General features: G+C 38.4%; 2 protein-coding genes across 7 annotated transcripts in view; one reads left to right on the forward strand and one right to left on the reverse strand.

Moving 5' to 3' along the window:
* The window catches only part of map1ab (microtubule-associated protein 1Ab), a 37,774-nt gene extending 33,049 nt beyond the window's left edge, over positions 1-4,725 (forward strand). Inside the window, exons 6-7 of the mRNA XM_088416780.1 lie at positions 68-300; positions 830-4,725. Coding sequence (XP_088272906.1) covers positions 68-300; positions 830-985 — 389 coding nt within the window. The 3' untranslated portion in view covers positions 986-4,725. The remainder of the gene's footprint in view (positions 1-67; positions 301-829) is intronic.
* Positions 4,726-6,460: 1,735 nt separating this feature from the next.
* Positions 6,461-26,367, reverse strand: part of ppip5k1b (diphosphoinositol pentakisphosphate kinase 1b) — a 33,448-nt gene continuing 13,541 nt past the window's right edge. Inside the window, exons 11-31 of one of the 6 annotated variants that reach the window (XM_088416989.1) lie at positions 25,525-25,611; positions 25,346-25,421; positions 24,680-24,789; positions 22,739-22,824; positions 22,022-22,147; positions 20,098-20,142; positions 18,262-18,383; positions 18,011-18,193; positions 17,793-17,934; positions 16,878-17,101; positions 16,630-16,757; positions 16,437-16,551; positions 15,624-15,731; positions 15,406-15,522; positions 14,299-14,439; positions 14,066-14,174; positions 12,596-12,745; positions 10,902-10,964; positions 9,311-9,448; positions 9,066-9,179; positions 6,461-7,315 (exon numbers count right to left, since the gene is read on the reverse strand). In XM_088416989.1, coding sequence (XP_088273115.1) covers positions 7,224-7,315; positions 9,066-9,179; positions 9,311-9,448; positions 10,902-10,964; positions 12,596-12,745; positions 14,066-14,174; positions 14,299-14,439; positions 15,406-15,522; positions 15,624-15,731; positions 16,437-16,551; positions 16,630-16,757; positions 16,878-17,101; positions 17,793-17,934; positions 18,011-18,193; positions 18,262-18,383; positions 20,098-20,142; positions 22,022-22,147; positions 22,739-22,824; positions 24,680-24,789; positions 25,346-25,421; positions 25,525-25,611 — 2,476 coding nt within the window. In that variant the 3' untranslated portion in view covers positions 6,461-7,223. Of the gene's footprint in view, positions 7,316-9,065; positions 9,180-9,310; positions 9,449-10,901; positions 10,965-12,595; positions 12,746-14,065; positions 14,175-14,298; positions 14,440-15,405; positions 15,523-15,623; positions 15,732-16,436; positions 16,552-16,629; positions 16,758-16,877; positions 17,102-17,792; positions 17,935-18,010; positions 18,194-18,261; positions 18,384-20,097; positions 20,143-22,021; positions 22,148-22,738; positions 22,825-24,679; positions 24,790-25,345; positions 25,422-25,524; positions 25,612-26,367 lie in introns of those variants that run through there. The other 5 variants (XM_088416990.1, XM_088416991.1, XM_088416992.1 and 2 more) reach the window with 5 other exon arrangements.

Raw genomic sequence — 26,367 nt, forward strand, 5'->3', positions numbered from 1 at the left:
GAAGATCCGAAGGCACTACAGAAAGAAGATGACTGGTTGATTAAGTTAACCATGTGCATGCGTCCAGGAAACAACGCCCAGAAAGCGCCATCGGTTGTGCCGCCGGGCCCGCCGGTATATGTGGACCTGGCCTACGTGCCCAACCACTGCAGTGCCAAGAACGTGGACCAGGAGTTCTTTAAGCGGGTGCGAGCGGCGTACTACGTTGTGAGTGGGAACGACCCGAGTGGCGGGGAACCAAGCCGTGGGGTCCTGGATGCTCTCCTTGAGGGAAAAGCTCAGTGGGGCTCCAACCTACAGGTAGCCACAGCTGCTTCTTCTTTTGTTTTTCGGTCTACCTCAGTAGAGATCATTTTGATGTAAACATTGAAGTAAATCAAAATACTTTTTTTAGCCTTAATTGCTCAGTTGTTGGCAGAAGTTTGATCACGATTGTATTCAGTTTCTTGACATGAATGTGTCACTGTTGGTCAACAAAGGAAGGTTCCTGACTAAACTTCCTGAAGGCAAATTTCAGAGTCACAAAGGTTGTGAACCACCTTCTGTTTTAGGAAGGGATTAAAAAGCTAGAGGAATGGTCAGAAAAGTTTAGACCAAGTTGACACCCTTTTCTCTTTTGCAGAAGATCAGTTGTTGACTCAGATTGTGTTCTTTGCCTCCAGTCTCACTTATTGACAACTCTTGACACATTCTTACTTTAGTTAAAAAAAAATGACTATTGATTGTTGGGAAGCGGTGTTTCCCCAAGAAAACTCGGTAAACATGGTCGTCTGGGACGAACCGGGAAAATGGATCGTTCCTGACCCCCCGATTTTTCCGTCCCCCGAAGGTGACCCTGATCCCGACCCACGACACGGAGGTGACCCGCGAGTGGTACCAGCACACGCACGAGAGGCAACAGGATCTCAACATCATGGTCCTGGCCTCCAGCAGCACCGTGGTCATGCAGGACGAGTCTTTCCCCGCCTGCAAGATCGAATTCTGACGTGGCCGCGATTCCGAAAAATCAATCATTTGGCCTCGTAGCCAAACGCAATTCGTGACAGTAATCAAGTGGCAAAAAAAAGGGGTGCCAAAAAGACACCATCATCGGTCAAATAGAGAGAATGATCCGCATGATCGTTTTTTTTTTTGATTTGTTGCAGAATTTAATTAAAAATCGTAGTGTCGTAAGCGAAGACAAATAATTGAAATTATGATACAGATCAAATTTAGACAAAATGTAGTTAAATTCCCATATCTATTTTTTTTTAATAATTGTGGATTGTCCCTAATGAAGTGTCTTGTGAGAGACTTTTCAGCCCTAAATGTCTCGCTGCTGCTTTATAATCATATTTAATTTTATTTTTTAAAAAAAACTATATTAATTGAGATTTTTTTTGCAGTTTGTTTCAGTAATTGTTCTCCCTGTGCTGCTTTGGAATAATTTTAAATAATTTATTTCAACTTTAATAGTACTGTATAATATTTTTTTACATTTAGATTTTGTTGTTAGATTTTTCCAAAAAAAAAGTTTCGGTCCTGATTATCTTTCTGCTGCTTTCTGAAAACGTTTATGGAGATTTTAATGTCATTTTTATTTCGTTTTGAATCTGCGGACGACGTTTCACGTGATTGAACGTTTCTCCTTCCGGCATCCATCTTAAGACGACAACACCAATGTAGCAAAGCAAAAATCGTTTTCCTACAAAAACAAACGGATAAGACCAAACATGAAAAAAAAAAAAGATTCACGAGAATAGCAATGTCTTTGCACCAATCAGAATGCACTTTTTATCCTTATAAGGAAGTGGGAGGGGCTTAGTTTGTATTGAAGCACAGAGATGACCTCAATGACCGCAAATACATGTTGTAATATGTAAATAATGATAACTATTTATAAAAGAGCATGAATGAATGTTGGGGGAAACACTTGCAGGAATGTGTTTGAATTTGATTTGATTTTTAACTTTTTGCTTTCTTCTAAATAGTGCATGCATAAGGCGGAGAGCCGAGGATATCATCCAGGCTTTTTTTTTTTTTTTTGCACTAAAATTGCTAATTATTCCACTTGGAATCATCAAACCAATAATTTGTCATCTAGGGCTTATTTAGCGCAAATTCTAGACCCCGCTAACACGTAAAATGCATTCCAGAAAACTGGCGAGTAGCACATTCAAATGATAATCTAGAGTACTGTATTTGTACTTGTTGCAATAATGGACAATTGTTTTTATTTTTTTTAACTGGCACTTTCAAACTCAAGTTACAACCCTAATTTGAAACCATGACCCTTAGCTCGTAACTGAAATCCTTGTTTGAAAGCCTGCTCCTATTTTGAAGCTTAACTCTCATTTTGAAACCATTTAAACTCCCAAACCCAAATTCAAACTTTACTGGAAACCCTACTTTGAAAGCTCACCCTTAGTTTAAAACCTTAACCCTTTTTAAAACCAAAACTCGAGATTAAAACTCTTCCTTGAAGCCTTACTTTGAAATAAAACCCTACCCATTTTTTTAAACTCTTCTTCATTTAACACCCTACTTTCAAACTCCTACCCAAGGTTGAAGTCGGACTTAAATTTTAGTTCCTAGTTCCAAACCCTAATTTGAAAATCTAACTTTAGTTTAAAACCCAACCTTGAAGGCCTACTTTGAAATTCTACGTTTTTACACCCTACTTTGAAACGCAAACCCTATTTTGAAACCTTAGCACTAGTTTGAAAACATATTTTGATATTGTAGTTCCTAGTTCAAGACCCTAATTTGAAAACCTATCACTGGTTCAAAACCCTAATTTGAAATTCTAACTTTAGTTTAAAACCCAACCTTGAAGGCCTACTTTGAAATTCTACGTTTAACACCCTACTTTGAAACGCTAACCCTATTTTGAAACCTTACCACTAATTTGAAACCATATTTTGATATTGTAGTTCCTAGTTCAAGACCCTAATTTGGAAACCTATCACTGGTTCAAAACCCTACCTTGAAGCTCGACTTTGAAAGTCTAGCGCTAGTTAAAACCCTTAACCGTTGTTTATAATCCTACCCATTTTTGGAACCCTAGCCCATTTAAAAACCCACTTTAAAACCCCAAACCAGGGTTGAAACCCTACATTTAAAACCCTACTTTGAAACCTTACCACTAGTTAGAAGCCAGACTTTGAAATTGTAATTCCGAGCTCAAAACCCTAATTTGAAAACCTGACACAGGTTTAAAACCTCACCTTGAAGCCCGATTTTGAAATTCTAGCCCTAGTCAGAACCCTTAACCCTTGTTTAAACCCTACCCGTTTTTGAAACTTTTGACCCTAACCCTGGGTAGACTCCCTACTTCTAAAACCTGACTTTGAAACCCCGCCACTAGTTTGAAGCCGGACTTTGAAATTGTAGTCCCGATTAATTTAAAATAATAATAATTTAAAAACGCTACCTTGAAAAACTTGGAAATTCTTGCACAAGTTCAAAACCCTAATTTTAAACCTTGATCCTACTAACCTACTAACAGTAACCGTACCCCCGATAAAATCGACGTTGAAACCCTACCCCTACTTTTACGAGTTTACCTAATAGTTTGAAACCCTACGTGAAGCCCGACTGCAAAACTTTAACCCTAATTTTTAAACCCTACCACTGATTTGAATCCCTACTTTTAGTTTCAAACACTACTTTACAACCGTTCCGCTAGTTAGAAACAACAAATTTCCTTTGAGATTGAATCCACAAAACACAAGTTTTTTTGTGTGCAAAATTCAAAGGCTCATGATATGACTTGTAAAAAAATTATGCTTTCCATGAAGCGATCATTTTTGGGATCAGGCCGTTTTTTTTTTCATCACAAGACACTTTTTTATGCTAACCTTGTAACAGATGTTTTCCCTTTGATTTTTTTCGCACGAAATGTCCGTCGAACCATCCAACATTTGTACCATAAGGCCTTTGAAATACAACGGTATAAACGAACGCAAACGTTTTCTAAAAGTTCGACCGGCATTTGTGCCGGTCGCCCGTGAGAAATCTGAAACTTCCCAGTTTCCTGGAACGCAGCGTCAGCATTGGCGCCAACTTGGTTTTACGAATTCACAAAGCAGAACAAAACGACTCAGACATGTCTATGATTTTCGCATTGCGGTGTGACTTTTGTGGGCGACGGTAGAACGCCGTGAGATGTACAAAATATTTTTATGAATGTAAAGGACTGAAAAAAAACGGATCGCATATCAAATCCTCCAATAACGCCGGAACAGAACCGGTGGCGGCCAATTTCGGCTGCCACATCCTCCTGAATACGACTTGAAAAAAAAACAAAAAAAGTCCAAATGGTCAAACACAACCCGAATGTACCGCACACATATACACACACGCACACAAACACACTTTGTAGATAAAAGTACCATTTCTGGCTTCTACCGTGATTCCAAGGCACCAAGAGAACATCATGCATGTGACTTGTTTGGTTCTAATCCTGAATGTAATTGTTGAACATGAAAGTAGCGCTAACGACGATTTCAGCTGTGCTTCTGTTCGTTTCTGTCCTTATCGAAGACGCTGCGCAGCGCTAACTCATGTTTGACGCTTTCTATCCCGGAAACGTATAGCAACTTTCTTCTTCTCTGGCGCAAATGCGGAAACTCTTTCGACTCTCGCTGTCTCTCTCTGGTTAAGTAGAAGTGCTGCGCACGCATTCATCGTAAAAGGGAAACGGCCCCGGTCATCGTCGATTAAAGTACACTTAACTACTCTGAATGTGTCTGTGTGGGTTTTTTTTTCTACGTTTTACCAAGAACTACGGGAAAAAAAAATTAAAGCTCTGAATTGACCACGGTTGAACGGGCTTTTTGGCTAAAAAATAGAATAAAAAAATAGTTAAAAAGTCTTAAAAAAAATCACAAAAAGAGGCCATGTACTCCATATTGTGACAATTTTTTTTTTGCCCCAAAAAATAGTAAGGTTTTTTTCTGAAAAACATCCATGTTTAGAACACTTCTTCAGTTATTCATAAATTAGCCTGACCAATTTTTGCCCCATATTTAGTCATTTTTCCCCTAAAACAAACAAACAACAAAAAAATACGACCATGTATAGTAAGGCTTTTTTTTTTATTGGAAAAAAAAGAACCATGCATAACAAGGCTTTTTTCCCCCTAAAAACAACCATGTATAGTAAAGCTTTTTTTTTTTTTTTTAAACAACCATGTATGGTAAGGCTTTTTTTTCTCGAAAAAACATTACCACGTATAGTCAAGCTTTTCTTTTTGAATAACAACCATGTATAGTAAGGACTTTTTTCCCGAAACACATAAAATAATTATTCATAAAATAGCCTGACCAATTTTTGCTCCAAAAAGCAACTATATATAGTCATTTCTCCCCTAAAATAAACGACAAAAAACAACCATGTATAGTAAGGCTTTTTTTATTGAAAGAAAAAAAGAAGAACCATGTATAGCAAGGCTTTTTTTCCTAAAAACAACCATGTATTTTAAAGCATTTTTTTTTAAACAACCATGTATGGTAAAAAAAGACTGGCTATAGTAAGGCTTTTTCTCCCCGAAAAACATCCATGTATAGGAAGGCTTTTTTTTCATGTATTCATAACATGAAAAAAACCTACCATGGTAAGGCTTTAAAAAAATACTGTGTATAGTAAGGCTTTTTTTCCCAAAACACATGAAAAAAAAACATGTATACTGAAAAGTTTTTTTTTGAACGACCATGTATAGTAAGGCTTTTTTTTGTGTGTATTTTAAGGCTATTTTTTCTCAAACACAAAAAAAACATGTATACTGAAAAAACAACCACGTAAATGTGTGTAAATGTAAAGCTTTTTTAATTTAAAAGGAAACAAACTACCATGTAAAGCTTTTATTAAAAAAAAAAAGACCATCATTGTAAGGCTTTTCTATTAAAAGGGCTTTTTAAAGAAACGACCAAGACAAAAAAAGACCATGTTTAGTAAGATTTGTTTCCAAAATAAATAAGTAAAATAATAAACTCTACCACGCAGCGTTTTCCTCAATTCTACCAGAGCAAAAGCCTTATAAAATGCCCTCAGTTTCGGCAAGTAGACGCTCTTAGAGTCAATTACATCTGGGGGCGTCACCATGGCAACGTACAGCGGCCAATAAGATCAGGCATGACTCATCACTTTTCTTAAAAGCCTTTGTGGAAGGGAGAGAAGCGGAGATGAAAAAGGTGAGCAAGGTGCAAAGACGAAAAGGATGTGAGGAGGGAGAAAAAAAGAGCGGCAAAATGAAGACGTGAAAAAAGGACAAGAAAACAAGGAAAAGAGAGACGGCAAGCAGACGAGGAAACCATAAAATGAAAACAAGGAAGTAAAAAGAGGAAACGAGATGAGAAGACCTGAAAGTGGTGATTTATGCTCTAAACTGACCTTGTCATTTGTTGCTAGGCAGAACTGAAGTCCGAGGTTTCAGGAGTTACTTGCATCGTGTACTCAAACAAAAAACCAGAACCCAAAGTATGTGGACCGATTTTATTTCCCCGTTTTGGTTCAATAACACTTTTTCTGACATTTCTTTGGATGTAATTCAATAAAAACACGACGACAAACGGCACAGTCAAAACCACTTACAGTGATCAGTCATAGAAATCTGTGCAAAATTTCACCCCGATAAACATTTGTTCGAAGAGAGTTCCGACAAACGGGAAACAGCTTTGTGCGAAAACTTTTGTTTGATGCTAGGTTTTCGGAAAATGTTGAAAAATGACATAATTGACACCTTGAATCATCAGGCATCATCAGTGCATACAAATTTGAAGGTGGTGATCATAAACTGAAATAAAAAAAAAAAAAAAGATTGATAAAAAAATGATCACATTTGATTTACGTAAAACTAAACATTCATCTCCACGATTCCCTGTAATCTTCAACGCATTATTTCAAACGCAAGTGGTCTTGTTTGACATAAACCGAAAACAGCAAACCCCAATCATACCCTGCTTAATCAATTCATCTGATTTTTTTTAATTTTTTTTTTAGTATTTTAAATGGAGGCAGAATCCTGCCTAAAACAGACCAAAAAAAATTGAGACGTTCCTATTCTAAGTATTTGCTCCTAAAATAAAATAAAATAAATAATAGTACAAGAATCTCAAGGCACAGCTGGTGTTCAAATACGACATGTTCTCAGTCCGGGTTTTGGTGCGATATAATTGCTGCGGTCTACATAAACAGGAGTGGTCATAAAGTGCTTCAATCAAGGTGTGTGTGTGTGTGTGTGTTTACTCGTTGAAGTTAAAGTCGAGGCCAGAGTTCTCCGTGATGGGGGAAGACGGGCCAGCACTGGAGACGGCACTGGAAGGGACGCTACCATCTTTTTTTCCCCCCACAAACACAGAAGTCAACATGTTATTAACATATTATTACAGATTTATTATTACCATGTTAGTACAACGTTATCACGTAACACCCACTATTGCCAGATCATTGCCTGTTATTACAGTTATTACCATATATGACCAATTTTTGTTACCATGTTATTACCACACTACTCACTATTACACCATCCAAATATTATTGCAGATTTCGTATTACCATGTTATTACACTATGACATAACACCCACTATGTCCAAATCATTACCTGTTATTACATTAATAGTGTTATTACCATTTATTATTACTGTACTTCTCACTATTACACCATCTGCTACTCATGATATTATTGCCAATTTCTTATTACCGTGTTATTTTGTTATCACCATAACACCCACTATGTCTAAATCATTACCTGTTATTACATTAATAGTGTTATTACCATTTATTATGACTGTACTTCTCACTATTACACCATCTGCTACTCATGATATTATTGCCAATTTCTTATTACCGTGTTATTTTGTTATCACCATAACACCCATTATGTCCAAATCATTACCTGTTATTACATTAATAGTGTTATTACCATTTATTATGACCGTACTTCTCACTTTTACACCATCTGTTACTAATGATATGATTGCCAATTTCTTATTACCATGTTATTTCGTTATCACCATAACACCAACTATTTCCACTCTTTCACTATTACAGACATGAATCCGTATATTACCAAATGTTATTACCATACTATTACCATCTGTTATTAATGTTATTACTGCAAAGCTACTTTGACCAGTTAATACTATCAAGGATCCATCTGATTACCATGTTGTAAAATTTTCCATATGTCTTACCATTACTGAGTTATTACATGTTATAGCCTGTTTAATATATGTAAATACTGATATGTAATTACAGTGCTATTTGTTCATTTATTCATCCACAAAGAAAATCTGATGTTCAAGTAGCCTCTGTAGTGAAAACTAGCCATCGAACGTGGAAAGCTTTCGATACCGTGTTATTACCATGCTATTACTATGTTACTGAATTGAAAACAAAGGTATTTGGGATTCATCACTTCCGAGTGTTGTTGTTAAAAAAGAGAACAAAGGGAGTCACACATCCGCATGGGAAGAATGAGCAAGTGTTCATCGGAGCGTCATGTGATGTGGCATCACAGCACGGTACCGCCAGGGCCCAAAAACCAGACCACAGCAGTGAGTTCAATGCAAGCATAAATAGATAAATAAATAAAAAAAAATAAAAGGGTTTCAAAGTGCAGTTTTTAATCTGATTTATCAAATGAGGGTTAGGGTTCCAACGTACGATTTCAAAGTTGAAATTTAAACTAGGATTTGAGTTTTAAAGTAGGGTGTGAACTTAGTGAGGATGTGGCTTTAAGGGTAGGGTTTCAAACCAAGGTTTTTAATCAGGGTTTCAAATGAGCGTTAAGGTTCAAAGTAAGGCTTTAATCTAGGATTAGGCTTTTAAAGTTGGGTCATTGACACATTAAAGTATTTCAAAGTAGGGTTTAGAACTAGTCTTTGGATTTCATTGCAGAGTTTCAAATTAGGGTTCAAAGTAGGATTTAAAACCAGACTTGGGGTTAAAGGTAGGGTTTCAATGAAAGGTTAGGCTTTCAAATGACTTCATTTGACTGTCGCTTTTTTAAAGTAAAAAGCCTTTGGAAGAACTTCCACAACATGTTGGTCTGGAATCTCGCCGACGCGGCAGAAAAACTCACGCCAAAGAGGTTGGCCCGGCGGCCGCAGCGACGCCTCCGAGCCCGACGACGAGAGCGGCTGCTGCGGGCTGTACAGAGACGTCTGGCTCTGAGAGTCGAAGAGTCCCGACAGCGCTGTGGCGGACAAGAGGGGGCGGGGCTATGAGCGTCAAACACCTTCATAATAGACTAAATAAACATTGATGTTGTAGCAAATCAATGACGGGCATCCGGACGGGTAGGGCGTGCAGGGTTTGTGTCGGTACCCTTCATGGTTTTGGCGTGGGCCTCGCTGCTGCTCTCGCACACGGCGTTGAGGAACTCGTCCACCTGCTTCAGCGAGAGCAAGTTGTGCAGTGTCTCCAGCGGGTAGATAGAGGGCACCATCGAGCAGCCTTCGAAACCTGCGCGATCCATCGTCAAATAAACATTGCAGTGTCAACAATGTCGGTATGATACACCCACGGGGAAAAAAAAGGGAACAGGTTAGAAAAATACATATATTCATAACTCATACACAAACAAATCTTTGACGATCAAATAATATAACGGTGACATTAATGACAGCCCATCATTTTCTTTTTTCTCATCTGCAACACCGGTCCACACGCTTCCTAAGCAGATTTATGACAAAAAAAAAAAGGAAATATACACGCATACATGCAAAATACGTACTCTTAATATATTTCCTTTTTAATAATACATTTCCAAACGCATGAATAGAAGAGCCCTTAATTCAATAATAAAAGCTTGGACGCAAACAAGAAAATAACAAAACACTGCACTCTACAAACAGAAAAAAGTCCAACAAACTTTTTGGGTTATTAAATACAACCCAAAAAGTTGGGTCGAACTGAGGAACCCACAAAACAACTCATTTGTTGAGTTGTTTGGTAGGTTGAGTCAAAAAAAAATAACCCACAATAATTTGTTTTATTTTTCTGGTTATTGAATTAATTATGTACCTATACTCGAAAAATATTGGGTGGAAATAACCTTAACGGAGTCCAAAACATATTAGACATTTCATTTATTTCCAATAGTTGGGTCAAAATGAATACCCCCCCCCAAAAAAAAAACAACCCAATCAGAGCTCAGCTTTTAAATGTCACATGACCAACATATGAGCCGTAATTGGTCCTTACCCGACCATTAAGATTAAGACATTTTATATTCAGTAGACAGCAAATGATAAAAAGAAATCATCATCAAAAATATATTGTTGAAAATGGCTAAATAATTTGATATCCCTTAAATATGGTAAATAAAACAATGAAAGAATTAGTTGTGCATTCTTCAGCTCCTAACTTGAACTGTGGAAAGACAACAGATTAAACAAAAAGTTCATTGTTTTAAACACTTACATAAAAAGACTACAAACATGGCGGCATCACCAACCGTTTCCTTTGCACAACCATTTTGGCTGATGTCTCAAATGTTACCAAGAAAAATGACATATTACAAAAAAAGAGATTATTATTGAAGAGTACTCCCTGCATCATCTTCATCTTGTTCTTCTGTGCCCCCCAAAAAAAGAAAAACGAAAAAAGATTCCAGAAGTCCTAACAGTGAAGGAAAGCTGCCTGATTTTGTGAAGGACTTTTAAAATTTACAAGTGTGCCTTGTGCTCAGCAAAATTAACCAAATGAGAAAACAAACGAAAAAAACGAATGACGTGACGTGATTTTTGTTTTTGTTTTTAAAGAGGTGATGTTAGAGGGGAAAAGTGCACCACTCTCCAAAGAAAGTGAGAGGTCTCAAACCAAAACACCACTTCGTCCCACAGCCACGAAAAAAAACAAAAAAAACATGCAAGAACCTCCAAATAAAGAAGCCAAGAAATAAAAGCAGACATACCATTAGTCGGATGCCTGGCAAACGACACAGAAAATCTCTTTACTGGCGGCATAGACAACAGCTCTGAGGAGATAAGAGAGGTAACTTGGAGTTACTGCTGGCTCCGCCCCTTTTGGACACAAAAGGAGACGCGCAGGAGGAGGTTGGGAAGGATCTGCCGCCACATGGGAGAAACCAGTGGGACATAGGACATGTCAGAAAAAAAGACGCCAGGTGAAACAAGAGGCCGCCGCTTCATAAAAAGCGACGATAGAGGGCGCCAGAGGTCACAGAAACCCAAACCACCGGAAGTTGGACAACGTGAACGTTGGGAGAGTGGAAGAAAAAAGGATTGTTTTGCTTTTTTTTCAGTTTGTTTTTAGAATAATTGTGGACTTTTTATTGTTGTTTTTTATAAATATATTAAGTATTCTTGTTTTTCTTTTTCATTATTGTTTCATTAATGTATTATCATATTTTTAAAAATTCTGTTTTAATTGATTAAATCAGTTTTCAACACAGATGTATTAGTTTTAGTTTTTAGATGCACTTTTTTCGAGTTTAATTTCTTCATAAGTTTAATATTGCGTTTTTATTCATTAAATTACTGTTCAACGCGATGTATTAGTTTTTGTTTTTAGAAGCACTTTTTTTCGAGGTTAATTTCTTCAAAAGGTTAATTTTGATTATGGTTTTCCTTAACTACATTAGTTATTTTTGCGTGAACGTTAAAAAAACAATAACAATGACAAAATAAATGCAATTAAATTGAACTCTGGTAATATACTAGTTCACAAATATGAAAAAAAATGACATTTTATTTTAATTACTTTTCATTTTTGTTATATAGTTTTACAAACTTTAGATATAATTTATGTGTTTACGTTTTGTAAAACATGTTCAAGTTTATTGTTTTTTATTGTAGTTTTAGTTATTTACTTCGTTTTTGTTAGCATAATAACCTTGCCAAATGAAGAAGGTGAGCAAGTGGAAATGTCAAATGAGATGGATATTTGCAGGGATTTTTTTTTTTTAACAGATTAAATGCTTAAATGGAAGTCTTCAACCTGGCACAAAAGTGACGTCATTCCAACGCTCACCAACCAGGGGAGCGGGACAAGATGTGACAAAGAAGTGAAGCAAGACTGTCCTCTAGTGGACAGAGGGAACAGTACATCTTCCAAAGGGCAGTGCATGCAATAAATAAATAAATAAAATAAAAATTTAAAAAAAAGAAGAAAAATCAAGATGCCGACAGAATGGAAGTGGGAAACAATGATGGGCACAATGCTCAAGACTGGCCTGTGATGTGAAAATCGGAAACGTGTGCCGAAGTATGCAATCAACGAAACAGCACATCCTTAAGTCACAATTTTGTGTTACCCCAGAAGAAACAAAAAAGCACAATCAAGGCTTCCAGAAATATGCGGCAAACCATTTTCGTTTGATTATTTTGCATTCACCACACCACAAAAGTAAAGAACCCAAAAAGCAGGCTCATGCAAATCGGATCTGGCGTCTGGTCAGCACCATCATCACCATGACGACAGCATAACAAATTTCTCAACGGATTGTCATCGTCGGATTTGCCTTTGGGCAAGGGCTTTGATTGCAGGATTTTACCCACATAATAAATCAAACAACAGTAGATCAATAAAAAATTAAATAAATAAAAAAGACTTTTGGGAAGGTAGAAATGGGTGGCGCCAACGTACCGAACATGCCAATCTGGCAGGGCAGGCTGCCGGGGGACAGGGGGGGTTTTCGGTGGTGATGGTGGTGAGTGCGTACGTAGTCCCGCAGGTTGGGGGCGCTACAGGACACCCCCAGCATGGAGGCGCTGAAGAGGCCAGAGCAGTGTGAGCCTGTGTGACATAAGCCAGGTGGGAGGGGGAAATGTGCACGTGGGAGGGTGAAGGGTGAGCATTAGTTCATCGCACACACTCACACAAGCGCTGCTGTTATTCACAACAAACTGCTGCTATGAATAACTGCATTCACAAAGCTTGAAAGGGTGTCAACAAATGACTTGCTGTTTGTTGCTGGAAAACGCCACATGCTAACTCGAGGCAGGTGTGTGTGCGTGTTCATGTGAAAAGCAGAGGGGAAGAAGAAGGAGCAGAAGGAGGAAGCCGCTTAAAAAAAAAGTTGATTCGACCTCTAGCTCGTCGCTATAAAAAGTTTAACGTGACTGAAACGGGTCATCCAATACACCTGCTGCAGATTTGACCCCCCGTGTGGCTGTTGACAAACAAACAAGGTCAACCCTCCACCACGCAACGGTTTCGTTTTCCTATGTATTCCTTCAGTTTCGTTTATATGTATAATTGTTTCTCTTTTCAAAAGTTTTCATGGACTCATTGTGAAAGTACAGTTGCACCTTGAGATACAAGCTCGATTTGCTCCGTGACTATGCTCGTAACACAAAGTACGGATCTCTAGTCTTTTTTCCAGATTAAAAGATGAGGAAATGGCATTAATCTGTTTCAACCTACCCCTCCAAAAAAAAACAAAAACTGAAATAATATGTGTAATGTAAGCTACACTCTAATATACGTAATACTTGATACTAACATAGTGTAACAACCAAGTGATATTCTGTGCTGATGTGATCAGAAATCGGGCCAGATCATATCATTTTAGCTGATTGGAATTGTAAAAAAAAAAAAAAAAAAAAAATCTGACTTGTTATACTTTTTTAAAGAGGGACAGACAGCGCAAAGAAAAAAAAAAAATAATAAATAAAAAAAAAAATATATATATATATATATATATATATATATATATATATATATATATATATATATATATATATAAATGATTCTACGTATTGCTCATACAATGATAAATTTGGGTCACCTGGCTATATAATACCTCTTGGATGATTAAGAGAAAACGGAGAAAAAGCATGCTTCCAACCGGCATTCTCGATACGCCGCTGGACAACGTGGAAAATGTGAAGGCGGTTATAAACGTCCTCTCCACTGACATGCAGCCTACATACTTTTGCCAAACCACCAAAGTGGGTAGTGAGAAAAAGAAAAGATGGAAAGTAGGAGGCAGGTGACAGCTGAAAAGGAAGGAAGTTGGTTGTGAACTGATGTTGTGCCCATAATAAAAACACACACATGCAAAGGCAGCATATACACACACACACACACGCAGGAGCGAAAAGTGGCGCCCACCTAGGCCGCTGGCTGGTTTGATCTCGGGCGACTGACGCGAGCCCGAAGGGAAGAGCCTGTGCGACGTGCAGCCTTTGGACGACTGGGTGGGCGAGGTCTCAGAGAGGACCTGAGCAGCGTTAACACGACATGACTCGAGAGACCCGCTTGACACGCGTACTGGGAGTGACACGCAGATAACATGGGGCGGAGAAAATTTTTTTATAAATAAATAAGAATAGAAATGGCCATACCTCCATGGAGCCCGTCTTGCGATTGCGAATCATGGGGGACCGTCTCTGGATGTTGATGGGCTCGGAAAGAAGAAGAGCCTGGTCGGTTTGGTCCTGAGAGAGATCCTCCAGGCTACCCTGGTTGGGCCTTTTGTCCTTATTCTGATTCGTCAAAGGACAACAGTCGTTAATATCGATGCGGTTGAAAAATTGGTTGAAACTCGGCATGGGCCCGGACTAGATTCTAACGGTGAGCAAAAATATTGCCAGAATCACAGAATTAATTCTGCAAGCAGCCATTTTTATCCTCCTGAGACCCAGCCTATCCCTTTGTATTTACTGTAGCGGTTTTGGTTGTGTACCCTTTCCAACGGTGTTTCATCTGTTTGGGTAGGAAGCATTAAATTTGGCGGTCTTGCTGTGACAAAATCGACACAACGATGGACCCAAATGAATAAGTTTGGTCTCAGGAGGATAATGTGCCACGTTTCAATGTCCTCTAAAAAATAAATAAATAAAAAGAGCTCATTACTAATCATTGAAATTATGAATATAAAATAGCAGTGAACCATCAACCGAAATCAAAACAAATACCGTATTTTCCGCGCTATAAGGCACACCAGATTATAAGGCGCACATTCAATTAATTACATATTTTAAATCGTTTTCCCTATATAAGGCGCACTGGATTATAAGGCGCACACTCAATTAATGATATATTTTGAATCATTTTCCCTATATAAGGCGCACTGGATTATAAGGCGCACCCTCAATTAATGACGTATTTTCAAACTTTTTCAATCACAATATAGCACTATTCAAAGTAATAACAATAATAACTGTAAACTCTCATAGCATAATAAGCTCAATAAGACCAACCTTGTTCAACTGTAAACACACAAAAGAAACCTTACTTTATCGGTTCATTCCTCATCTACGAATCCCAATCTCAATATTGATCCAGACATAAGGCGCACCTGATTATAAGGCGCACCATCAACTTTTAAAAAAAATTAAAGCTTTTATGTGTGCCTTATAGTGCGGAAAATATGGTAGCAGCAAGTATCTAAAACTTGCAAAACTAAGTGTTAGACAATGTGATTGGGAAACAAATATTATCAAGCGCACCTCTGAGGATGCCGGCCGGAAGCCGAAGCCGAGCGGAACGTTTTCCTCGTCCTCGCAGCCTTTGACCCCCGGACTGAAGTGTAGCTCCACGTGGAAACGCTCCTCTGAAGAAGGGTCCTGCCGTGCCAATGGAAATGCCCGTGTAGGGACAAAGACAGAAACAAATCAAGATATCCGTTCCATAGCAAGTCAAGAACGAGAAAAATATAAGCCATCACCTTATTGTTGTCTTCATACAACATGATGACTATCTGGGTCATGTAATTGAGCTCAGTCACAGCACTTAGGTAGTCCATTGCTTGTTTCCATTGCTGGTCTTTTTCATCCTTGAAAGAAAGAAATGTGCTCATTTAAATAAGTAAACAAATAAATAAATACATTAACTATTTAATTAAAAAAAAAAAACAGCCAGCTACTAAGCTAGCCAAACAGCTAGCTAGCCAGACAGATAGATAGAGATTTAGCTAGCTATTCAGACAGATAGCTAGCAAGCTAGCTAGCCAGCTAGACTGATAGGGGTTTTGATCCAATGCCAGCGACATGCTTAGGGGCTGAAACTAAATGCAAAAAGTATTTATGACACATATCATGTAGCATGATTGAAACTTATAACTGAAGTACTACTGTAAATGCTTATCTGAGTTTGATATCGAAAAGGAATGACCCAAATTTTTCCACGCTTAAAAAACAGCTGGATTAAAAAAAAAAAAAAGGGTCAAATCTGGATGGACTTATGACTTGACCCAACTTTGGGTTGTTTTTGTTTCAAAAGACGACAATTTAGTTTAGTTTTATTTGGTACAAAGCAACCCTGAAAATTGAATTGAATTGACCCAAGTAGTGGGTCAAGTAAATTGGTCTATTTTTGTCCAAGCGTTTTTGGAGTGTGGGTTATTTATTTAAAAAAAAAAAAGTTGGTTTGCCTTGTCCAAAAAATAGTGTTGGATTTGTGTAAAACATGGTTTTATTTTTGACCCTAGTTTTTTTGATGACTTTGAAGCCAGTAATATGAAGCTTTAAAAAATGCCTACATCCAAAAGTCTTCCATAGCGGAAGACGCTGAGCAGGGAGTGGACGTGGCTCTCGCTGGTGAAGTAGAGACGCGTGCGGACGTGGCGACCCGGCGACATCACTCCACGCGAGTATCTGAGCGATATCCAAATGTGACACATCAGCGACTTAATTCTTAACGTTGACCGAGCGGATCTCCGGAGTAATTCTCACAGAGGGTGCAGCTTGTTTACGGCCTCGTCCTCGTGCGTCCTCTGTAAGTCCAGCTGGATCTTCTTCATCAGGGGGACGCAGTACGCCTGAGCAATGTCCAGTTTTTCTGCTTTGCTGATGCCATATTCCTATAAGAGGGATCAGCATGAAAACTGATCTATCGTACACGTCTAAAAATAATAATATGAGTCCAAAATGAGCGGCTTGGTCCATTTTGACCCAAAAAAATCTCAATTTTATCGCTCAACCTGAGGTATGATGATGTCGGCCAGCGCTCGGGAGAGCCGGAAGAGTTCCAGGGTGTCATCCAGGTCCAGCGAGGAGTTGTGCTGCGTATCGTATTTGATGCAGTCGTAGATGTCCGGGATTTTACTAATGTCGTAGCGTCCGCTCTTCATGCGGAAGTCCCTCTCCAGTTTGGACCAGCGTTGCAGCATCAGCTCCAGTGTCTCGCTGTGGTACAGTTGCAGATCTGGGGGGGTGGGGTTGATTATTTGCGGAGACCGCGTTTCCTCAATTTACGAGCAACCCAACTTACAATTTCCTAAAGCCATTTGTCTTTAGTTGCAAGCGAGGATTTTATTTATTGTAGTTGAGCAACCGTGTCATTTTTAGAGGAAAGAAGTGACAAAATGGCCGACCCCTGAGATGGGGGGAAGGAGTTGCTGCTTAATTCGTGTTCCACAAATGTAATATTGATCAGAAAATCGTGTTTAGACTAATGGGAGCGCGCAAAACCTGTTATTGGAAACAAAATCTTTGGTTTGACTTCCGAATTAATGCTAACACAAACAGGAAACTTGATAGACGGGTTCAAGAAACTAGCGTTATTTCGCAGTCGTAATAATCATTTAAACAATGAGAAACAGTCACAACACATGCAGATCGACCTCACAATATTAAATGACATATTTTTAAATGCTTTGCAGAAAAAGCAAAGTATTATGGCAGCTCTGCTACAAGTTTTTAATGTTTTATAATTAAATATACAGTACGTGTAGTATGGCTATGTGTTATACTGCCACCTGGCGGCCATGTCTCACACACCAAAGGAGAAACGTTTTCACTTGAATAGAAACAAAAAATATCACAAAATTTCAACTAGTAATGGCATTATTGTATATTTTTAGCAAATACATTATTACAAGTAGTGTGACGGATACCTGAAGACTTAGGATCCTCCAGTCGTCTTCTAATTTGCGACGTGAGGCTCTGGATGAGAGCGTAGACTTTATCGCAGGTTTTGACCGGGTTCTGTATGACCTTCATGGAGTTGACCAACGACGGGCTGCCTGTCGGCGCCAGCTGTGATATTGACAGAAAAAGGGCGGGATCACCTTCACTTATAACAAGAAGCCCGTCTAATGAAGTCCTCGCCGACCTTCTGATAGTCCTCTTGTGAGAACTCCTGGTCCTTCTGCATGATCTCATGTAGCCTGGCTTTCACTTTCTGTTGGCAGTCCGTCAAGGAGTCGCTGTCACTGTCCAGCAGCCCGTTCATGTTGGCGCTCTTCACCATCTGCACCAGGATTGGAGTCAGCTCGCCTTCCAGAGCCAGGAGCCCCTGCAGAGAAACCGCACCGTGTGATGTCATCGTGTTGTTCCGACCCGATGAAAGCGATGAGCGATTACCTTGGCAAACGCGGCCGCCGTCATCTGGACCCGACCTTCATCCGAAGCGTAGATCTTCAGGTCGTGGCGGTAAGTGCTGTGCAGGCGCAGCAGGCCGCATCCGGGGAAGCCTGCGTAGTCCCCTGGAAGGGTGGAACAAAGCGTGGAGACTCACATTGAAACTTGGTGACATTTGAAACATTCCAAGAAAAAAAATGTTCAGTTTGTGATTTCACCTGTAAGTTACGGCAAATAAAGGACACGGAAAGCATCACTTTCAGTTCAAATGTGTCATTATCAGTCCATAATTACAATTTTACAATCATAATAATAATGACGGTTATATAGTCTGGTTTAAAGCAGTGGTTCTCTGACTTATTTTAAAATATGCGCCCCCATGAAATTATTTTTCCACCAAGTAACTAACCAAATAACCAGTGTAAAGCATTTTTTAATTGAAGTTTTAAACCTAAGTTTCTTCAAATGAAAAAATCCAAACTTTGAGCATCCTCGCTCAAACAGTTTTGGAGTTATGACCCTTCAAAGTTTGGTTGCCATGACCACAAGAGGCCTAGAGTACTTTGTAGTATTTGGGAGTATTTGGAACCTTCCTGTAATCATTTTAAAGTTTAAAGCTGAGTTTTCAAATATGATGAAAAATCAATTGAAACCCCACCAACACAAAACATTTCCAAGATAGGGGACACCAAAAATAAAAAAGGTATTAGATATGAAAGGGTTAAAATTTCTCAAAATAATGCACCTGTGAAAGATCTGAGTCCAAATTAAGCGTGCAAGGCCTTAATAACTTGGCCCATTATCTGCGGATATTTGGCCGTTTTTACAAATGTGATGGCCAAAAAAAAAAAAAAAAAATTAAAACTGTTTTAACTCCAGGGAAATATTTATTCTAATTTGCAGTTTATAAAAGATTCTGCTGACCCCGAAAACTTGATTTACCCTACAAAACTAAATGGCACGATTTACTTGTTTTTTTTTAGAAATTTTCAAAGATACATCATCTAAAATATGTTTGAAAGAAAAATAATCGGAAAAGTTGTTTCGTAAACATGTTTAATGACATTTCAACAACGGGTTGGACTTAGTGTTTATTTCATTTTAATTTTGACACCAACTTTTTCCCTTTTACTGAAAATGATATCTGCTCCAAACTTTATGATATCATTCTTGAATTAGGGCTTTTAAATATGGGGCAAATTTTACCGTGCGATTCCTGGATCACAAAAGTGGGCATGGCACCCAAACTAAACTAAAAAAAAACAACAAAAAACTAAAAAATCCTTTGAACTAGGAGGCTCATACTTCAGATTCTTCCATTTCAAATTAACGTGCACTCATAAAAATCAGACGAATTGAAGCGGTGTGTGCGCTGCGTCATGTTCCAATTAATTTGCTCTCAATTTGGAAAAAAAAAGGTCATGTTCATGTCACAGCATTAAATTTGAGTTGCTAATACCTGCAGAACGTGAAGTGCTTTCTTTCCCATTTGAGAACCGCTGGTTTAAAGCGTCAACACAATGAAATGAAAGTGAACAAAGACAAACCCCGAAATTGAAGAAGCCAGCCGCCACGCGGATTTAAGCCAAAGTTGCGATGAATGCATCCGAACGTCAAATCAAACCGCTTCCGCATGCAATTACTTTGACACATTTGCACATATTTGACAAAGTGCCACCATCGACCTTCCATGTTGATCCATGCGCCGACAATAACAACCCACAGCAATCTGCGAGCGGGACAATTAGTGAGGTGACTTCAAATCACGGCAGCAAATCAATTATTGAATGAGCGAGACGAGCAGGAGGAACGAAGCAAGTTAGGTCGCCCGTCTCTTACCAAAACCAATAGGGGACTCGCAGCCAAGGGCCCGGCGGCGACCGGCTAGTAGTTTACACGGAGCAAAGACCGGTGAGAAAAAAAAGAGCAGCGTTAATAGGCAACACTTTGTGACGGCAGAAAAGGGGAAAGAAGAGGACAGATTGCGTGGTGTGCGTTCAGTTTCACATGCACAAATACACAAAGCTTCACGGTTTAGGACCTATGAAAAGATAGTGGTGGACGAAAAAAGGACGCGGGATTTTTTTTTCAAGTTGTGAAAGGGGAAAATGATGTTAACTTGATGAGTAGAAATTGTTTGGAAATTTAGCAAGCACTTCCCGGGTGTTTTTTTTATTTTTTGAAGGGGGGGGTTCAACATTTTAACACATTTTAAGATGATTGGGATGGAGACACCTTAGTGAAACCTCTTAAAGTTGGAATTAGTTCCGTTTGTTCATCTCCCAACTAGGCCGTCATCAGTTTTTCAGTCAATTTTGTTTGCTCGGATTCTGTTCTTGGTCCTGGACTATCGGTTTTCATGCCGTGTTAAAATGGAGTTTTTGTACGTGTGTCGCGCTCCGGGAAATACATAGTGGCACTTGCACACCCTTGTTGAAATGTTATTATTATTTTCTTTGCTATCTTCACATTGTATTGAAAACCTAGAAAATGCTTTGGGCCCTTCTCCTGACTGATACATTTGAAGAAAAAGATAAAAAGATTCCTCTGTGGTTGTGAGAGCAATATCATTTTCAGCGGATCAAAATAGGAGGAAAAGTAAAAATAAATAGATAAATAAGCATTATACATATGTTCTATACTACATAACATCTGAACCACAAATAGTGAAAGTAGGAAGTGTAAGGGTGTGCCCACTTGGGCAATTTCCTAATCTGAGTGTTCTATTTTTGCTTCCCCTGGCTAAAAGATTTCACTTTTTCTCTTGTAATTATGCAGGTGATTGGTCACATTCATTTGGGGGAAAAAATGTATCATGATTTATTTTGGTCTCAATGAACAGCCTATTTTGGGAAAAATCCATGCATAATATAATCCACTCATTTAGCCATTTTCTGCCTGTCAAATGTTATAGTTTTGTCCATGATCTTTTGATGTCTAAGTTCGTTTTTATGTACATTTGAAAACATGTTAAAAATGAGATCACTGCTGTGCTGAGGGTTCACATGACTCAACTTGTGAATGTCACATGACCAAAACGGTAAAGTGTGTTTGGTGTGGTATTTTGTCCAATCAAAGGCATTTTATATCAAAGGGAAAGCATTGAAAGAAGACACTGGGGAGCTGAAATTTCACCCTGTTGGTGACTATATGAAATTCAACTTGGCACCACCACTGAGTTATCACACTGCCAAAAGTGTGCCATCCTTGGCTAAAAAAATGACATAAAATGGTCTGTAAAACATAAAAAGGCTGACATAAAAAGGCTGTGTCGACCTTTGATATACTGTATGTGTGTATATATATATATATATATATATATATATATATATATATATATATATATAAATAATATTATATTTATATATATATATATATATTTTTTTTATATTTTTTTATATCTATATTTTATATTTTTTATAAATATATATTTTTTTATATTTATATATATATATATATATATATATATAAATATTTTATACAAAGCTGTATATACTACAGCTGTTATTGCGTCAATTTTCACGCGCCATCTTGTTTATTACAGTGGCAGCATCTAGGGTGACATCCTTGTCAGATTAGCAGCAAATGCATTGATTGGTCGGTTTCCTCGCTGTGCAGATGCACTGCTCCTACTACCGCAAAAAAAAAAAAAAAAAGAATTGCCAGGTCGACTTGACCCCTCCAACCCCTATTCCAATCCATGTTAGGAAAACCATGAAAACGCCATCTTTTACGGCCAAGCGGCGCACATGTGCGCGTATACCTTGGCCCCCGGGGTACATGCAGCGAAAGGCTCGGCCCAGCTCCTCGGCCTGAACCCGGCCAGCGGGCGTCAGCTCGCCGCCCCACTTTAGGACCAGCAGCAGAGACGGACCCTCCCTCTTGGAATCTGAACAACAAACAGCATTCAGGATTTTGGAGATGCCATTTCTGGCAGATTCTTATTTGCACTTGTATAAATATTTGCCGGCATACAGTGTGTGATGTGTTCACCTGTGTATTTGCACATAACGGTAAGCGGAGCCCTCGGTGTGTAAGACAAAAATAGTTGGCAAAACCTCATAAAAGAGTCTCTGTTTATGCATGAAGTGTCCATTTGGATTCCCTCTAAGAGAAACACCAGGAACCTTGTCAGGTCCTCTTAAGGCATGTTGTACTCGCATTACATTTCACTGTAGTTGTAAAGCGACGCGAACTGCGCGTGACTGACAATGCAAATAAACACACCGTGCCTTGGCATGCAACAAATTCTTTAATCTGACATGAGGAGTCTTACATTTCCTATCAGAAGCAGTCAAGGACTTAAAGGCCAAGTCAACCCCTGGATTTTCTTTCCTAAAAAATACGCTATGGGCCCCCGCTCGTCTTAACATGAAATATCAATTTGATTCATTGAAAAATTAGCAATCCACAGATTAGTTCATGATTGAAATCATGGTTAATTGTAGCTCAAATTGCAACAAAACTATTGGCACGTTACCTTCCTCCTCACTAGAGGCTTTAGGTTGTCCGTTACGCAAGTACGTCAGCTGAACTTTCCTGTTGATACCTGAGAAGTGGCCGTACCTGGCGGGAATAAACACACATATGTACACACATACATGAGAGCGGGCAAAACAGTGTCATACAGTATGTGCATATGGCAGGCACACACGCACGCATATATAGACGAAATTAGTTTTACTAAAAACACAAGAAGCATTCCGGTGACCTTTAGTGGTGTTGTGTTGTGTTAACAATCAAATTAGGCAACAGACTAATGAGTCCATAGTTTCCTTTGATGAAACGGCAGGCAGCTGCCTTGCCTGTCACATGATGACGGATGCGGGGCTTAAAACAAAAGCCTCGGGCACGTGGTGGGTGAAATACGTGTCAGAGCGCTACAAATAATGACGCCTTGACTTTGTGGATAACTCAAGCACACGGTTATTCAAAATCGATGGCGCCGGCGGGGCAAAATCACTACAAATTGAAAGTGGGACTGTCAAGCTGCAGTTTAAAAAGCTCAGCTTAGTTTATAATTCTCTGGAAAGCAGTAGATGGGATTTGAATGTGACTTGGGTAAAAGAAAAAAAAAAAAAGGAAAGAACCTCTGAAAGCCTAAATAAAACTTTTGCCTATTTGAGAACATTATTTTTAACCATAAAAATGATTGAAAAGAAAAACAAAGACAATAATATGCATTAAATATTCCAAAAGCGGTGAAAAAAAAAGGAATGTTCCTATACTGAGTCCCAATTTGATACTTCTGCAAAGCAGTGCAATGCAAAGAAAATAAGACTCAACTGAAATGGTTTTATTCTCGTTTTTTTGTTTTTTTTAATCATTTGAATAAATGTGTCCACAGAAGACATGTTTTTTTGTTTGTTTTTTTAATATATGGCAAAAATCAAATAAAGAACTAAAGTATGCTGCTCTTCAATTTAGAAATTGCACATGATTTCCGAGTATGTCTGTTGGATAAAAACAACCCAAAAAAAAAGCCTAAAACAATAATAACATAACCATTGAAAATTTATGAAAAAAAAGAACAAAAAATCTATGATCAAGCAAATCTGAGTGTTGGTCCACTGCAGTGTAAAATTTGACTTCAGTTGTCAAACATGTGAAGTCATTTTCGGCAGTCAAACAGTTAATTTTTTGTCTGTAATTAAAATCTGTTAGGCCAGGCTTCTTTAAAAAGTTCGATATTGGATTGAAATTTGTACCAGATTTTTTTTTAAATGTGTAAATTGTCTCCGAGAAAGATTTCCCCCCTTCCAAAAAAAAAAAAAACTACACACATTTTAAGTTGTGTTTGTGTTTACCACAAGCCCAAACCTTTACACTAAGTACCATAAAAGCCGCAGCTACTTTTGGACTTTTGCTCTTTGCGAAATCATAACATAATCATAACTCAGATAACAAGGTCGAATGTGACGAAAGACGGGATCTTAGCTGATTTCCAGTCCGGGGTGACACGTGATGAGGACGACATGCACGCAAACCAAGTGCACACGCATTTTTCATTTACACACATTTCAAAGTTGAAACATGATACGGAATTAATGAAAGTGATGCACAAATCGCCGTGCTAAATATTAGGAACGGTCCAGAGTACGCTAACGGTGTTCAGGAAGGGGAGGGGCGAACGTCGGGGGGGAGGGGGGTTCCTAATATTTTGCACGGCGGGTCGGCTAAAGGAGAGAAGTAAATCGGCATCCTTTGAAGGGAAATCAAGTAAAATGAAGAGGAAGGGTGCATACTGAGTTTCAATCAAGCTGGATTCCCTTTTGGAAAGGAGAAAAAGGGGGGGATGGGCAGAGGAGGGAAGAGAAGATGATTATGAGACACAAAATGAGCGAAAGCCAGGATGAAAGATGGACAATGATGGATTGGAGATGAGTGAAGGCCGGCGGAGACTTTGCGCGTGTGTTCTCACATCTCCAGCACAGTCTTGAGTTGCTCCAGTTTGGACTTCTTCTCCTCAATCTCACAGTCGTTATGTTGGCCCAGTTCAAGAAGAAGAAGGCGAGCGATGTCCAGCACTTCCTGGAAAAGGAAACCAGGATATTATTCGAGAATATTCAAAGGGGACTTCAAAAAATTCCTGATGGACTGAACACAAAGGGGGTTTTGATTTAGGAGTGCAATTTGTTCATTGAAATAAATGGAATGGCCATCAATCGGTTCCAAATCCGCATTTTAGTGGTTCTCAGGTAACGGGGGAAAAAAAGGAGGTCAATTTCAAAGTTTAAGAAATCGGACAATTATGGTCTTTTTTTTGTGCCAGTATTTCGCTGAAAAAAATCTTCCACAATTTACAGTTGGAAAAAAAAAAAGATATGAACTATTATGACATTAACTCCACTAAGTGACAGAGTAAGCTGCGGCAATATTCTTTGCCGAGGATAAAGAAGATATACCGGCGAACAATATTATGATTATTGATTGAATTTTATGTTGCCTGTCTGTGTAGTTGCACCCTTTATTTTCAAATATCACTTAAAAAAAATGGAATAATCAGCCAAACAACTACTTGTATATGTAAAAACACATAAATTGGTCTTTAGGTTTTTAACGATTGGCAAAAAGGTTTCCAACTGACCTGAAGCTGTTTTGGTTTTTTCAACTTTAGCTTTCCAGACTTGTAACCTCCACACTTCTCAAACAATTCGAAGAATCTGTGAGGGGGCACACAGACAAATATACAGTATATACAAAATATTAAGCTTACGGTAAAGTTAAAAAAAAAAATTGGACTTGTGTGTTCAACACTGTACGCACAGAGGATGTCGAACCTCCATTTTCATTTTCTGCTTTGGTGTGCGGTCTCCATGGCGAATAATGGCGATAACACAGCGCAGCTCCATCCTGCGTCATGAGGAAATGAGGTTAAATGAGGCGCTTTAAGTACATTACTTGTCATTAGATGAAAGAGTCGGCATAAACACAACGCCCATAATTGTCTGGCTGTTTTTTCCAAGAACTTGGCGGAAGCTTAGACGAAATGAAAGCTGGAAATGAAGAAAAATAAAGTCTAATCACGTCAGCCCTTTCTAAATCAGTAGTTGTCATGCTTTTTTTTCAATTATGTATTTCCTTTGAATTTTTTTTCAGCCAAACCAATTTGCGTCACGAATGGCAAAGAACATCTGAATAAAAACAAAAATTAAGCTGTTTTTTGCAGAGTCACTGTAGTAGTCACTTGATGTTTCAATTAATTTGCTCTCAATTTAAAAAAAAGTACTGTCCCTGTTACACGCTTTAAAACAAGCATACTCTAGGATTTTTGATACCTGCAGAAACCATCTTAAAATCTCATGTATGTATATCCTGGAGTGCCTTCATGCCATCCAATTTGAAAACAATTTCTTCATGATTCATAATTCAGCTAATTTACAAAAACTCATTTATTCCCAGCCCAATCAAAATCTATTTTTGTTTCATATTGCTGCCAGTGGATAAGTTAGTAAAGGCACTAACTTATTCACTGTCACCCCATTAAAAATTAATGAATAATAATGAATTGGTATATATATATATATATATATATATATATATATATATATATATATATATATATATATATATATATATATAAATATATTTTGATAATAACATTTTAAA

This window comes from Hippichthys cyanospilos, chromosome 6 (genome assembly GCF_059441005.1).
Source record: "Hippichthys cyanospilos isolate Australia breed blue-spotted pipefish chromosome 6, RoL_Hcya_1.0, whole genome shotgun sequence".
NCBI classification, from domain to species: domain Eukaryota; kingdom Metazoa; phylum Chordata; class Actinopteri; order Syngnathiformes; family Syngnathidae; genus Hippichthys; species Hippichthys cyanospilos.